Genomic DNA, 16,481 nt, shown 5'->3' on the forward strand with positions numbered 1-16,481 from the left:
ATGATCTTTACAGTGGGAGTGTTTTTTTAAGTATAAGCATCAAACCTGTGTAACCAGTACTTTGTTGTGCCCGGACAACACAGAATCACCATACTTCCTGTATCTAAAGGTAGGAAATGTCTCAATTTTCTTGTTTTATCATACTGTTGATGTTCAATCATTGTGTGCATTACGTTAAGTTTAATGCAATCCAGTTCAAAACGTTCTGTTTGAAATGCATTTTTTCAATTAACATCTGTGTGAAACAAACAGTACGCTGGCCTCAGGGAGGAAGTTGGATTAGGTTGATTGTGTAAATGAATAATTATTTTGAGACTTGTTTTAAAGACTGTGTACTCAAAAATAATAAGAAAGTGGCTGGATGAGATTGTAACTAGTCTAATAAAGCTAGGACTATAATGCTTACTAAAAGGCTTAAGGTTTCTGTGATATTTTTTGTGTATTTAATTCAGTTTAATACATTTATTGCAAACAAAGTTTATTTTATCCTCCCTGAGAACCTACACATATCAGAGGTGTGTTGTAGCTAGGAACATTTTTTTTTAAGTATTTTCAAATCATGATACTTTTACTTGAACAAGTACTTAAACAGGTACTACTTACAGTACCAGTCAAAAGTTTGGACACACCTTTTTATTTAATGTTTTTATTTTTTTTCTACATTGTAAATTAATAGTGTAGTCATCCAGACTAAGAAGGAACAAAAAGGGTGTCAGAAGTATTCACATTCATTACTCAGGTAGAAGTACAGATACTGGGGTTTAAAAATACTTTTGTAGACGTTAAACTTAAACTTAAACTTAAACTTTTTACTTATGTAAAAGTATAAAAGTACTGCTTTTAAAACTACTTAAAGTTTAAAAAGTAAAAGTAATTTGAGGGGGAAAATGACTTTATAAACAGAAGCCTAGGCCGCACTACAGGGGCCTATATAGTGCACTGCCCCCAATGACTAGTTGACTGTAAGTACTGAAATGGTGCTAAAAAAAAAAAAAGTCAAACTTCAGAGGGATGTTATAAAAATATTTTCCAGACAAACTCACACAGACAGCATCATACCTGTCCTTACTATGTAATATACCAACCATCTGTAGACTGTAGCTTTGCACAGTGAACTTACAAATATTGCATATAGCAATAATATAAAGTACCAGTCAAAAGTTTCTCATTTTTTTGTACATTTGTTGGAGATTAATATTAAAGTAAATTCAGTTCACCTCAATATGCTTTTTCAAATTAGATGTTTCTTAAAGGCCATTACCTCATGGTGCTTGGGTGCACAGAGCTGCAGCGCATCCAAAAAGAGTTGTTTTTGCATCCAACCATTTAGAAAATTCTTCCAGGTATGGCCAGGGATGTAGGTTTGGCTGGTTTTCTGAGACGGCACTCACTGCAGCTGGCAACGCATAATTGGGGTCTTCCTTGCTACCAATTTTTTCTCAATGGGTCTCAATTTGGAGTGAGACATCTCGCTCCACTTCTCTCAAGTCTCTTCCGTATGGCTACATGCATCTGTTGTGTAAGAATCTAAACTACAGTATGAAACATATTCCTATGATGACAGATGCTGGACATTAGTTTTACTTTTTTAGACTGTGCTTCCACAAGTCTCTTTTTTAGTCAGTAGTTTGGTATATTGTATATTTTCTCAAAAATGTTCTTGCTTTATGATCTTTTTGTTCTTTCTTTTATATATAGTAGAAATTCTACATTTTGAGCAGCTTCTCCAAACCAGTCCAGTCAGTCATGGCAGAGTGTCAGCATTTCTCTTTCGGGTAAGGCTTCATTAACAAGAACCATCAATGCCACAGCAATCATATCTTAATTCAGAAATAATCTTTCAGTAAACAGTAACTGGAACACACTTAAACATTTTTTAAACAGTTCTATAAGATCTTCCCTAAAGACACTTTTAATGGACGATTAAATCTCAAGTTATGAAAATCATTTAAATGAACCAGGTGAAAACTGGTTCTGCTGTTTTATAATCTGAAAAATACACAATACAATACAATAGATCTGCACAACACAATATGTATAATAAAATGTAAAAATGTAATGTGGATTAAGGATGATGGATTTTGCAGGAATATGATATACAGTGAAATGAAAACGTTTATTGTTCATGATTTTCCTTTATAAATTGGTTGTTCAGATCAGCAATTTCAGTTGTATACCCCTATACAGGGCTATCTAAAAAAAAAAATAATATCTTTGAAAAGTTACTTTATTTCAGTAATTTAGTTGTAAATTGTGAAACTCATATATTATATAGATGTATTACACACAGAGTGATCTATTTTAAGCGTTTATTTATTTTATTATTGATGATTATGGCTTACAGCCAATGAAACCCAAAAATCAGTGTATCAGAAAATAAGAATATTATATGCAGTGTGGGCAGTGTGCCAAGTCCTGCTGGAAAATTAATCTGCATCTCCATAAAAGTTGTCGGCAGAGGAAAGCATGAAGTGCTGTAAGATTGTGTGGGAAAACACTGCACTGACTTGATATAACACAGTGGATCAACACCAGCAGGTGACATCTCTCCAAACCATCACTGATCATCAGTAAATGTTTCTTGTCATTTGTAAATCAAGGGATCAGAGTTTGGAGGAAGAGTGGAGAGACACACAGTCCAAGCTGCTTGAGGTCTAGAGTGAAGTTTCCACAATCACTGATGGTTTGGAGAGACATCTGCTGGGGTTGATCCACTGTATTATATCGAATCCAAAGTCAGTGCTGTTTTGCTTTCCTGGAAAATCTTACAGCACTTCATGCTTCCCTCTGCTGACAGCTTTTATGGAGATGCAGATTTCATTTTCCAGCAGGACTTAGCAAACTGCCCTAACTGCCAAAAGTATCAATTTGTATTATATAATATTCTAATTTTCTGAGACACTGATTTTTGGGTTTTATTGGCTGTAAGCCAAAATCATCAACAATAAAAGAAATAAACGCTTAAAATAGATCAGGTACAACTTTAAAATAAGACTACCTCCATAAAGTGTTTATAAATGGTTTATAATTAGTTTAGTAATGGTTACTAATTAGGTTGTAAATGCCTTAAAAATCATTAATAATCACATACGTAGAAACGGCAACAATGACCTGTTGTTTCCCAAATAGTGAACCCACAGCCGTTTATACTGTTGCCCTTTCTACGTATGTGTTATAACTGATTATTAATTATTTTTAAGGCATTAACAACCTAATTAGTAACATTAATAAACTAATTGTAAACCATTTATAAACCCTTTATAAAGGTAGTCTTATTTTAAAGTGGTACCATAGATCACTCTGTTTGTAATACATCTATATAATATGAGTTTCACATTTTGAACTACTTTGAACTACTAATTACTGAAATAAAGTAACTTTTCAAAGATCTTCAAATTTTTTGAGATAGCCCTCAGCAGAGGAACACAGTGGTATTTGAGAAGTAAAATGAAGTTTTAAGAAATTAAGGATTTACAGAAAATGTGCAATAATTCTTTAAAAAAAAAATAAGGCAGGTGCATAAATTTGGGCACCCTAACAGAAAAATCCTCCTTTTGCAGAAATAACAGCCTCTAAACTTGGAAGCTTCTTATAGCTTCCAATGAGAGTCTGGCTTCTGGTTGAAGGTATTTTGGATCATTCCTTTTTACAAAACATCTCCAGTTCAGTCAGGTTTGATGGTTTCTGAGCATGAACTGCTGCTTTAAATCACACCACAGATTTTTTTTTATATCATTCAGGTTTGAGGACTGAGATGATCATTCCAGAATGTTGTCTTTGTTCCTCTGTATGAATGTCCTAGTAGATTTTGAGCAGTGTTTAGGTGTTTAGGGTTGTTGTCTTGTTAAAGTATCCAGCCCTAGCCCAACTTCAACTTTTTTCACTGAGAAATTTGTTCTCAAGAATCTGCTGATATTGACTGAAATCCATGTGACCCTCAACTTTAACAAGACTCAAATGTGTTTTAGCATACCTCAAGCGACTCTGTTTGTGGCGTATGCACAGAAAAGGCTTCTTCTGCAATACTCTCCTATACAGACTCTCCTTGTGCAAAGTGCAGTTGAACGAAGCACAGTGACTCCATCTGCAGCAAGATGATGATGTAGCTCTTTGGAGCTGGTCTGTGGGTTGACTATGACTGTTCTCACCATCCTTCTCCTTTGCTTATCTAAGATTTTTCTTGTCCTGCCACTTTGGGCCTTTACTAGAACTGTGCCTGTGGTTCTTCCATTTCCTCAATATGCCTTTTATATCCTTCCTCTAAACCATGATGTTGAACAAACTTTGTTTTCAGGTCATTTGTTGTGTCAGAGTTGTGTTTTGGGCTCCCTTGTTGCCACTCTTTAGAGAAAATGCAAAGAGGAGAAAAACTTGCAATTGGTCACCTTAACCCTTTCTCATAATCGGATTCGCCTGTGTAATTATTAGTGGTAAAGTTATTTAAATCATTAAAACAACAAGGGTGCCCAATTTATGCACCTGCCTAATTTTGTTTAAGGAAATTATCGCACACTTTCTGTAAATCCTATAAACGTATTTTCTCTTCTCAAATATCACTGTGTTCATCTATATGATATGCTATATGATATATTTAACTGAAATTCCTGATCCGAACAACCAATGATTAATAAAGAAAAATCATAAAAATATTCACGGGTGCCCAAACTGTATTTACTTTTGTGGCCTATTTTACAACCCCTTTTATTCACAATCAAATCTAAATAAAGTATTAATACATTAAAATTAATACATTTAGCATTTTAATGAATGTAATGAAATTACCTATTTTCAAAGTAACAAATAAAGTCTGATGGCTCTCTTTGTGTAAACTGCTGCAATAGAATGAACATCATGGAACGTCTTTAAAATAACAATAACTTTACAAATCTCACACTAAAAATATACATTTATGAGCAATTATTGGATGATTAGCAGAGTGGTTACTTTTCTTGTACTAAACATGGGAGAACAAGGTATGATCGATGTCTCAGACAAGCACACTTTTTAAAAACAATCTATTGTGATAAAGAAAACCCGTTTTAGTATCTTTATATTTAACACTGTTGAATATTGGATATTACTTACAAACTAAATGCTTTGCATTACATTACATTAATAAATAAACAAAATACTCCTAATAACAAACAAATCTGTCTTCATAACAAATCCATGGAATATAAACTAGCCTAGAACAAAAGCACAGAAACTTTAACTTGAATTTTCTTTTTCTGCAGGAGTGAGGACTTATACACTTCAATGGGAAACCAACTGAAGGAAATCATAAAAGACAGCAAATCAATAAAAGGACCTTTCACAAGATACATTCTAAACACAGCAACTGTAATCGATGCAGAAAGACTAAAGAGAAAGACTTTTGGAGAAAAAGTCGAGGGCAAACCTCATAAAACCATTTTAATGGTTGGAGAAACAGGAACAGGGAAGTCTACTCTCATTAATTCCATCGTCAACTACATGCTGGACATCCAGTGGGAAAACGAGATCTGGTGTGAGATCATAGAGACAAAAGAAAACCAGCATGATTCTCAAACAGATACAGTGAATGTGTATGATATCTTTACTGAGCAGAGCCCATTCTCTCTCACAGTCATTGATACACCTGGATTTAGAAGCACAGAAGGAGCTGAGAGTGATATAGAAATCGCTGAAAGTTTACACGAGTTATTTCGATCCAAGGATGGAGTTCAGGAAATTGATGCAGTTTGTCTTGTGGTTTCGGCAAACACCACTCGACTCACAGACACACAGCTGTATGTGTTTGATGCCGTTCTGTCTTTATTTGGTGTTGATGTAGAGAGAAACATTGTTGTGTTGATTACACACGCCCAGGACAAGCCAGTTAATGCCCTAAAGGCCATCAAAGCATCTCAGGTCAAATGTGCTAAAACTTCTGAAGGCAAGCCTGTGCACTTCTGCTTTGACAACTCTCTTTGTGAACAACTTCAGGATGATGGTGATAATGAGGATGATGATGACGATGATAATGATGATGATGAGGAGACATATTCTAAAAAGAAACCCCACAAATATCAAGATCAGTGGAAAAAAAATAAGAAATCCATGAAAAGATTTTTTGAATTTTTGAGCAAAGCCAGCCCTATAAATGTAAAGCTGACTGAACATGTTCTGAGAAAACGCAAACAACTGAAGGCATCCATCAGCAACCTAAAAGATCGAACCACACTGATAGAACTCAGAAAAACTGAGCTGGAACAGACAAAAGCTGCTCTAAAGCAACATGAGGAAGAAAAGAAGGACAATAAGGACTTTGAATAAGAAGTTGATGAGCCCTACAAAGAAAAGGTGCTCATAGAATCTGAGTGGTGGCACTTAAGTAAGGAAGCAACCTGCTGCAAAATGTGTGAGGAGAACTGTCATTATCCTGGATGCTGGTGGGTCAGAGATCTCCGGTGGTGTAGTGTGATGTCAGATGGAAAGTGCACAGTGTGTACTGGTAAATGTGATTATACTGAACATGTTAAAGAGGGGAAAATGTATGTTCTGAAGACACGGAGGGTGAAGAAAACCATTAAAGATCTGAAAAAGAAATACGAGAAAGAGACTGGAGAGAAAATGAGTCTGATGAGCAGACTGGAGAATGAAATAAAAGTTCTAGAAAGAGAGAAGAACAAGCTGGTGGATGAGATTTATCAGTGTGTCATCAGTCTGGAAGAGATTGCTTTAAATCCCACTGCTGTTTCTACTCTTCAGCATCTAGACTTCCTCATAGAAAAAATGAGGGAAACAGGGAATGAAGAGAAAGTGCAGAAACTGGAAGAACTGAAGGAAAGAGCTGAAGTGGAAAACCCAGGAAGGTTGGGTCGCATAAAGCAGTTGTGGTATTCCATATGAAGGGAGAATGCAGCTGCTTTATACACTATATTGCCAAAGGTATTCGCTTAACCATCCAAATCATTGAACTCTGGTTCCCATCACTTCCATGGTTACAGGTGTATAAAACCAAGCAGCTAGACATGCAGACTGCTTCTACAAACATTAATGAAAGAATGTGTTGCCTGGGCAACAAGTCCAGTCCTAAAATTTCCTCACTACTAAATATTCCACAGCCAACTCACATTGATATTATAACAAAGTGGAGGAGACTGGGAACGACAGCAACTCGCTCTGTCAGTGTAAAAAAAAAGAGTGGGGCCTGCAGATGCTGAGGAGCAAAATACACCGAGGAACCATCTTTCTGCACAATCAATCACTACAGACCTCCAAACCTAATGTGGCCTTCAGATTAGCTCAAGAACAGTAGAGCATAGAGAGATTATTGGAATGGGTTTACATGGTTGAGCAGCTCCACCCAAGCTTTACATCACCAAACACAATGAAGGCGGGCGATACTTTGGACAATATAGTGTTAAACAAGTCAAACAAGATTATCAGGCCTGTGCAAGAAAAGATCCTTCATCATCTTCTCTCCATGATTGTTGGACAATAGAAATTTTGTATGTTGCTTCCTTAAGTGGGCACTATATCGATGTATATATTTATGGAAGCAGTGAAAAGGCATTTACTGGGACACAATAGAGGACTACTGATATTGTATTTAGACTAGGGCCTTAAGAGGATAAATTTTTATTAACACTTATTTTGTTGTTTTTATTTTCATGATTGTATCTAAAATTATTAAGTTTAACACAATCAGTGTACTCTTTGAGCTGCTGCCAGATACTTTAAATACTTCAAATATTTACTATATTTGTTATTTTATTAAATTAATTTTGAGGAATATTTTACAATACTGTTTATTCATAGAAAGAACTAATCAAATTAATCACAATTATCTGTAATAAATTATGTTTTATTACTTATTCCTGATAATGTAATGGAATTAAATATAATATATGCAGAATGTATAATTAGACAGATTCTTTTTTACATAACACGTTAATTCTTCATTTATCATACACACAAAGACATTGGATTATTTTCTACTACAAATTTGAGAATCGGTGTGCTGTTTTTTTTTATTTCTTGATGGGTTTATGTATTACTGTGTTTATACAAGAGATTTGGATTTATACATCCAAATAGTATTTTATAAAATAAAACAACAATATTAATTTTACGCAAACATCTGGTTTCTTAATTTTCCCAGAGCTGTATATATTTATTTATATAAATTGTGACCCTAAAATGGTGTTGTTCTAAAACAGCATTGTATAGACATGTAAAAGTAGAGTGTAAAGTAGTTGTATAAAGTGTAAAAGAAAAATGCTATGATTAATATTTAAAACAAATATAGAAAATTACAGCATATAATAATAAAAAAAATCTCCTATTACATTTGATCTCTAGTTTAAAGATGTATGTATAAACTTTGTAAGGCTTTACAAAGACTTTGTATGGCACCTGACAGGAAAGCTAAGCTAGTCAACGCTAGTTAAACAGATAACAGCTGGTATTTCAACAAAACAGTTTCTCATACAATATATTTACTACATCCTGTCATTTTCTAGGTACTACACACTTGCTAAAATTTATATTAACAACAGAATATTCTATGAAATTAGTATTTTAATGGATTTTATTAACTGGACTTCAAACCGCACAAGAAAATGGCTTCCAGCTTCTTCTGTCAGGCTGTGAGGCTGTCAGGCTAAACTCTAAAAAAGAGTGTTATTTACTTACAACACTAACCATCAACTCCCACTTCAGTCAGATTTTAACACTGCCAGTGCAGAGAACATGTAAAGCAGCTCTGAAATCAAAAATATACATAAACAACCAATATCTTATCAATATCATATCATAGTTTGTCGTAGGTTTTGTTATTTTACTTGTCAGACCCCTGTGCATCTGCTTAGGGGAGGCCATGGCTGCTACCTGATGGGACAAGGTTTGATGAGTCAGAATAAAATGTAAAAAAGAAAAACAAAGAACGACAACTATTTTAAAATAATGTATTTGATTAAGAATAAAACACTGTATTTTGGCATTCTCTCTGGCATCAACATATGTGGCATTGTCGGCATCATCATCAGCATCATCATCGTAGGCTAGGTTTATGTAACAACTGATTGGATAAATAACAGAAATACACGTACAAGACAAATAAAGCTGGCAATGTATGCAAATCAAAGTTCAAAATGAAAACAAAAACTGTATTTGTCACTCATTTTTCACTCATATATCATAATAAGAACAGCTGTTTTTCCTTAAAATAAAGCAATTTTCCTTCTGGTTTTTATTGAGCTCACTCAAAAACAGCTTATAAATTCATTCAAAAAAGCAAACTACAGGGAACAGGGCTTGATAAAATCTTTAAAATAATTTTTTAAAACACATTTTTATTCTGGCCAATACTAAAAAGGTGTCTAGTTACCAAACCTGCGCCAGTCATGTGATTTTATAAATGCAATATAGGATCATTAAAGCAGTGGCATTAAATGCAGGAGGATTTTCAAAAGATGAAAATATCTGCAGGTATCTGACAAGAATGAAAAATGGCAAAAAAAAAAAAAAAAGGGCTACATCTTAAACATCTTCGGACAGAGACAGACACACAGACAGTCCTGTGACCCCGGGTGACCTGAGACTCATTCACTGATCAGAAGATTGTTTTGGTAGCTATTCAGGTGTGTGGTTTTGGTATTATTATAGTCTCTTCACACCCACTAGAGGGCAGCAAACAACACCAAGAGCTGGTTCTCCTCGTTGGCCGTATCAAACTGAAGCACAGTTTGACTCAATATGTTTGAGGTGGCATGTGTGGCACAGCAGGTGACCATCCAGTGGGTAACAACGGTGTCCTTCTTCATCATTCAGCTCCATCTGACAGTCCTGCAGAGAAAAACAGGCACATTAGTGTGACAGTTCTAGGTAGAGCTGGGAGATATGGTGACAATATTATATGACAATCTTTAACGACAACAAAACACAATATTTGTGGTAATGTTTTTAGCAGTGCCAAATCAGTTATTCAAGAACTCTTCCATGCATAATACAGTGTTTTTTATTCAGTTTACACTTCAAATCATCCAATTATACAGTATTTTTTACACTCTCCGTGATGAAATGTAAAGTTAGGTCAGTATCCTTAAAGCACTGACAAGATCCTTATTTTGTTGATTTGGGTTAGTCTTAAAGGTGCCCTAGAATAGAATCTTGCATTCATTTTGTCATACTTAAATAATAAGAGTTCATTACACAGAAATGACAAAACCATGACCCAAAAAATGCTGTTGTATTTCATTCTATATTAAAAAGAAAATATAGCATAACTAAAACAGGTCAATTTCAAAGTCTTGACTTATTTTAGTTAACCCCCTAAAGATGTGAAACAGTCACGCGCAAGGAGAAAATTATCACTAGTTACATAAAAAACTAACAAAACTGTATTGTTCAGTTTTTTGTTTGTAGACGTGTCAAAATAATACAACTAATACAATACATAAATAATAAAACAGCACCATTTAGAGCTATCAAATATCCAAACTAATGTTTCTCTTACATTTAATTAAAAAAAGTCAAAAGTGTGCAAGTACATATTTAAAGCATAGATGGGTATCTTACATCTTTGGTCTTCTTAACAGAAGACATTAATATATTTTTTCTTTTTTTCATATAGTGTCTTTATTTCCCCTATTTGCTCTCCATTTCTGCTGTTTATTTGTCTTTACTGGTCATTGTAACATATGTATCCCTCATTGTTTCTTCTGTTTTTTCTTTATATAAAGCTTTTAAAGAAAGTTCTAAACAGGCCTAAACAAAAACATCTCTAAACATACTAATCAAAATAACACACTAAATATTTCTTCAAAAAATAACAACTAAAATACTCAATAAATGCATTCTACACATTAATTTGTTTTTACCATATTGGGAAAAAGGGCATTGCAATATTTGGTTGTTTCGCAACACGTATTGTGAAGACACAGGAATTTTTAACAATTTTTTTCAGAACCTCATGATATTAACAACTTAAGCTCTGTGAATTTTATAATACTCTAGCATTCTAAGTAATTACAGTGAGAACAAAGACTGGAAACACCAATGCATTCTGCATAGTGTAAGATGTTAATATATCTTAAGATAGAGTAAAATAAATAATACTGGGCAGATATGAGCTGCATCTGTGCAGCTATATTGTGCCATCTGATTTACAAAAATAACAGGATGATGGATATTTGATCAGTTTTAGTGAAATCTCTGATCTTAAGCGATAGCTTGATGTCACTGGCTTACTGAGGTTATACTGAATTCAGTGGATGGCGGTTTTCCTTCAATTCAACTTCATGTCACTGATCAAAAGCACAAATCAGCTGATTGAACACAAGAGCAGCTAAAAGGCTCCTCTAAGATTTGATGTTTAATGTTGCCACAGCAGCGAAGTGGCTTGATGGGTATACTCCACTGCATGCTCAGTGGCCTTTGATTGCATTGGCTTGCTTTGATCACTGACTGTCAATCAGCCCTTGGCACAGCTGTAGAGCACTTCAGCTAAGCCAGACAAGATAGAAATATCACAGAGGATCAAACACTCACATGCTCTTCCCTCTCTCTGCATTACTGCACGAGTGACTAGATTTACAAGGCGAAAATAGACTGTAAACGACTTGTCAGAAATATTTATTACTTTAACCTGAGGGATCATCTTCCATACAGAGATGAAACACTGACTTGCAGTAAACTGTAGACATAAAGTTTGGTATTGACTTAATGCAAAGTACTAATGTTTATGATGTTTAACTCACCTCACAGTGATAACATTCCACATGATAGTCCTTGTCCATAGAGACCACTCGAATCGTTTCGTCAGACCCCTGGAAGAAAGACAGGTGGGGGAATGGATTTAGACACACACACAGTGAACCAAGAGAATATCTGATGACCACAGTCATGGTCAGATAAAGGTTTTAAAAAATGATTATTATTCCTTTATCCAGCTTATTTCACACATCTTAAAATTCTTGTATTTTTTAATATCTCGGTTTGGGGTGTGCCATATAATTTCGTATGCAATAGTACTATTAAATTTTTTATTTTGTTGCAGTAGTGTATTCTTGTTTTTTTTTTTTTATTTCAGTGTTTTGTCATATCGCTAGGAGTATTGTTATCATGAAAATACCATGAAATATCATGATTTTATTTTACGGCCATATCGCCAACCCCTACTATAGACATGTTATGAACATGTAGTTGCTCTATGAAACTATAATTTTATTATTAATGAATACGTTATTAAATTTGTAAACTTTTTTATATAAACTAAACTGTATAACAATTTCAGTCATTTATAAACAGATTGCTTATCCTGTCCAATTTGGTCATAAATGTTACAGCATCCAACAGTTAAATTACTCCACCTCAACAGGTAAAACAGGTATTATAGATGATTATGGATGATTATTTAAACCTATACAATATAGCTGCTGTTTAAAAGGCACAATGTTTAAATATTATGTCCACCTAGGCTCTCCATTTATACAATGCACTGAAATTTGACATCATTTGGCATAATTAGGCCACAGTGGGGCGCTATTTATTTTTACAAATGAGCAGAGTTCATTTTTAGGACCCTAAATCCAAAATGAGTTCTTCTCAAACCAAGTTGTTTTTTGAAGATATTTAATGTTTCATATATCTGTATGATTTCAGATTGATATAAATTCTAGTTTTATTCAATGTGTTTGTTTGTCTTGAAAGGAACCAACCGACTGCCTGTTATAAATGCTCTCAGTGGGGAGAGGGAAGCGTGACATTCCACTCATGTTTGTCCTGTGCTCTCATCAGGTACAGGATAAACTGACCCCTGCTCTCAATTCTTGCCCCAAGGGTCCTCATGAAGGGGCAACATTCCACAGGGGCCATGTTTAATGATGGTCTGAGGGATTCCAAAAAGGTTGGAAAAGCAGCAGAAGCAAATTCCATAGTAAGAATTTGAGAATATATATATATATTTTTTATTAAAAATCAAGCTACACAAAAAAAAACACACATAATAGGGATAATACAGAGGGTTATTTGAGTAATAACACAGATGAACCAATGTTGGTTCAATAAAGAACCAGTTTTGTAATATACGTATATGTACACAGGAAATTTGGCAGTGTTAAATCAACACTGTTAGTGTTGATTTAACACTGTTAGTGTTAAATTAACACTGAGAGTGTAAAGTTTAACACTAATAAGTGTTGATTTAAAACTTTAAAGCTTCTTCATACTCACAGCTCCCTTAATAAAGAGTCTAAAGAGTTATTTTATGGCACTGCACATATAACCTTTTGTAGCACCTTAACTTTTAAGTAATCACAATATTTATAGCCACTTTACGAATACTATATAAAACTTAATGCACTAATTTTTATTTTAAAAAATATTCTGAACTCACATGGCTAATTTTGCTTATACAGGATTCCCTTTTATTTTAGGAATGCATTTACGCATTTTGCATGCATGAAAAAATACATACAGTACAATGGGCACATTAAAAGGTCTCTGTATAATTTGGTTTAACAAATGGGTAACTGAATGTACATACATTATTGCTGCCATGCTTAAAAATGATGAGTTTCTTTGATTTTACTAAATTAAAAACCTCTGAAATATAATCAAGAGGAAGATGGATTATCACAAGCCATCAAACCAAGCTGAACTGCTTGAATTTTTGCACCAGGAATGGCATAAAGTTATCCAAAAGCAGTGTGTAAGACTAGTGGAGGAGAACATGCCAAGATGCATGAAAACTGTGATTAAAAACCAGGGTTATTCCACCAAATATTGATTTCTGAACTCTTAAAACTATATGAATATAAATTTGTTTTATTTGCATTATTTGTGGTCTGAAAGCTCTGCATCTTTTTTGTTATTTCAGCTATTTCTCATATTCTGCAAATAAATTACAATATTTTTAATTGGAATTTGGGAGAAACGTTGTCCGTAGTTTATAGAATAAAATAACAATGTTTATTTTATTCAAAACATATACCTAGAAATAGCAAACTAAGAGAAACTGATTCAGAAACTGAAGTGGTCTCTTCATTTTTTTCACAGCTGTATCTCTAAACCGGCGACCTTATAGGAGAAGAAAATAGAACTTAAAAAAATCAATACAGAAGGATTTTATTCCAAAGCATGTTGGAACATTTAACTGCCAGATTCACGATATGTCAAAAAATAATTCCTGCCAACTCAAATAACCTTATTCAAAGCTATCCAAAGCTCAAAAGAACAATATATCCAGAAGCTCATATTTACAGCAGGTTTCTCATTTCCCAGATGCTTTCCTAACTGGAAAAATGAAATTTGAATGTCTTTTTTCTATTTTTGTTTAAGCACTTATGACATCCACAATATGCTAAAAAATCATACTGGGTATCACTAATACATTAACAAATTTGATCATATACACTGCCTAGCAATAAAAAATCACCAGGGCGCCTTTTAATCCAGTGCGTCTTATGTATGAATTTTACCAGTCAGGTTGTAAGGAGCAGTAAAGCCACTCAGGAGTTTCAGTTTACTTCTCTGGAGTAGTGGCAGTAGGGGCTGGAGTAGCATTAGCATTATCCGCTAACTGCTTTTTCCCTGTTCAGAGGTGAGTATTATTGGCCTCTAGCCTGCTCCAAACCCTAGCTAGCACTGCTGGAGTAGCATTAACATAACCTGCTAATCACGCTTGCAATTTCCCCATTCAGAGGTGAGTATAATTGGCCTGTATCCTGCTGCTAATCCCAGCTAGCCCTGTTGGAGCAGTTAGCCGCTAATGTAATGCTCCAGCCTTAGTGTTTGAATAAACAGAAGCGCTTTACTCACCAAAATAAACAGTTTTCAGGAGAGAAATCTGTGTAGATTAATATCCAGCGCTCGTTTGACTTTAAAAGAAGGTCTTTTTTTTACAGTTTGTTTACTTAGCTTAGCTTAACTTAGTTAGCCACCACCCAGCGGTGAGACCAGCTGAATTAAAAAATCCTACTAGTGTCTCTTAAAATGTGCCTTATGTATGAAAACAGAACAGCAAAATAGACATACATTGATAGTGTGTCTTATAATACGGTGCGCCTTATTTATTAATACAATTAATGCAACACTGGATTTAAATAAATCTTGTGACATTTCAGAAGCTTATTGAAACAATGCCACAGCAAATGTGTGTTGCAATCAAAGCTAAAGGCGGTCACACACAACCTTTTTTTCCAGGCAGTGTATTAAAAAATATTGTCAAATTGCGTGTTAACAGTAGATTTAGGAAGCATCAACTACGTACTTAAAAAACAAATGACTACTTTTATGCTTTATTAGCATTCCATCAACATATCAAAATTATGGATGGGATAATAACATATATACTATAAAGATATCTACATTACTCTATGGGTGATAATAGCTGAGGTGCCATGTGTTGGCGGTGCTTATGGAAGTCTGCATCAAAATAGTTAACTGAAAACTGACACTCAGTCATTAGCCACATGTCCAGGCCTCCTGTTTCACCTTCTAGAGGACATGATTAGAGAGGGTGATATACAGGAATACCTGTTCTTTAAGGGCATTTCAATTTTAATTTGGGCATTTTAGGATTTGTCGAACTCATATTAGAAATACACCAAACTAAACAGACAGTAGAACCATTCTAGGACTCATCACCTGCAGGAGCTCGCAGTTCACACCCCTCTCATCAGAGCAGTGATTGTAGAGAAATAGGGCAGGATAACATAGATTAATGATTAAACTCACGGAAGAGCATTTACTCTACTTTACTCTATACAAACACTGACCCAGTCTCAGAGCTGGAGAAACACCTGAGAGCCACAGATTCCACACTATGGCGTGCAAACCCAGCTAGAGGTAAAAATAGAAAATACTGGCTGTATTTAACTGTGGGAAGTCAGGTGACTCACCTCAGATGGCAGGATCGGCTGGTTGCAAGCTGCACATTTAGGAGCAAGGACCCTGAGAATGAGAGAAGAGAAATATATCTTGAACACCTAACCCCTTAAAGTTCAGTTGAGTTATTAAATAACCCTTTCAAAAGATGTTAAATACTTTATTCAATATATATAAGTTATATACAAATACAGTTCAGGAAAAAAAATTAAAGACCACTCCAGTTTCTGAATCAGTTTCTATGATTTTGCTATTTATAGGTATATGTTTGAGTAAACTATAAACTACGGACAACATTTCTCCTAAATTCAAAATGAAAATATTGTTATTTAGAGCATTTATTTGCAGAAAATGAGAAATGGCTGAAATGTCAAAAAAGATGCAGAGCTTTCAGACCTCAAATAATGCAAAGAAAACAAGTTCATATTCATAAAGTGAATACAAACAATATTTGGTTTTTAATCATAGTTCTCGACATGTTCTCCTCCACCAGTCTTACACACTGCTTTTGAATAACTTTATGCCAATTCTGGTGCAAAAATTCAAGCAGTTTATCTTGGTTTCATGGATTGTGATCATCCATCTTCCTCTTGATTATATTTCAGAGGTTTTTCTTTTCCAGAGCTGTA

The 16,481-nt window shown here is 34.5% G+C and overlaps 2 protein-coding genes across 2 annotated transcripts in view; one reads left to right on the plus strand and one right to left on the minus strand.

Annotated features, from left to right (window-relative positions):
* LOC125802436 (uncharacterized) lies at positions 1 to 6,294 on the plus strand. Its single transcript, XM_049480522.1, has 3 exons — positions 1 to 109; positions 1,699 to 1,775; positions 5,235 to 6,294. The coding sequence occupies exons 2-3, from the start codon at positions 1,747 to 1,749 to the stop codon at positions 6,292 to 6,294; spliced, it is 1,089 nt and encodes a 362-aa protein (XP_049336479.1). The 5' UTR covers positions 1 to 109; positions 1,699 to 1,746.
* A 2,622-nt stretch (positions 6,295 to 8,916) lies between these two features.
* Positions 8,917 to 16,481, minus strand: part of limd1a (LIM domains containing 1a) — a 65,530-nt gene continuing 57,965 nt past the window's right edge. The window contains exons 6-8 of the mRNA XM_007239513.4: positions 15,867 to 15,918; positions 11,724 to 11,792; positions 8,917 to 9,810 (exon numbers count right to left, since the gene is read on the minus strand). Coding sequence (XP_007239575.3) covers positions 9,694 to 9,810; positions 11,724 to 11,792; positions 15,867 to 15,918 — 238 coding nt within the window. The 3' untranslated portion in view covers positions 8,917 to 9,693. The remainder of the gene's footprint in view (positions 9,811 to 11,723; positions 11,793 to 15,866; positions 15,919 to 16,481) is intronic.

Source organism: Astyanax mexicanus, chromosome 6, assembly GCF_023375975.1.
Source record: "Astyanax mexicanus isolate ESR-SI-001 chromosome 6, AstMex3_surface, whole genome shotgun sequence".
Classification (NCBI taxonomy): Eukaryota; Metazoa; Chordata; class Actinopteri; order Characiformes; family Acestrorhamphidae; genus Astyanax; species Astyanax mexicanus.

What these genes read in the sequence shown, in the direction of transcription:
- LOC125802436 (XM_049480522.1), top strand. Translation starts at nt 1,747, where the DNA reads ATGGCAGAGTGTCAGCATTTCTCTTTCGG. An exon ending in TGTCAGCATTTCTCTTTCGG is followed by an intron (nt 1,776 to 5,234) that starts GTAAGGCTTCAT and finishes CTTTTTCTGCAG; the next exon opens with GAGTGAGGACTTATACACTT.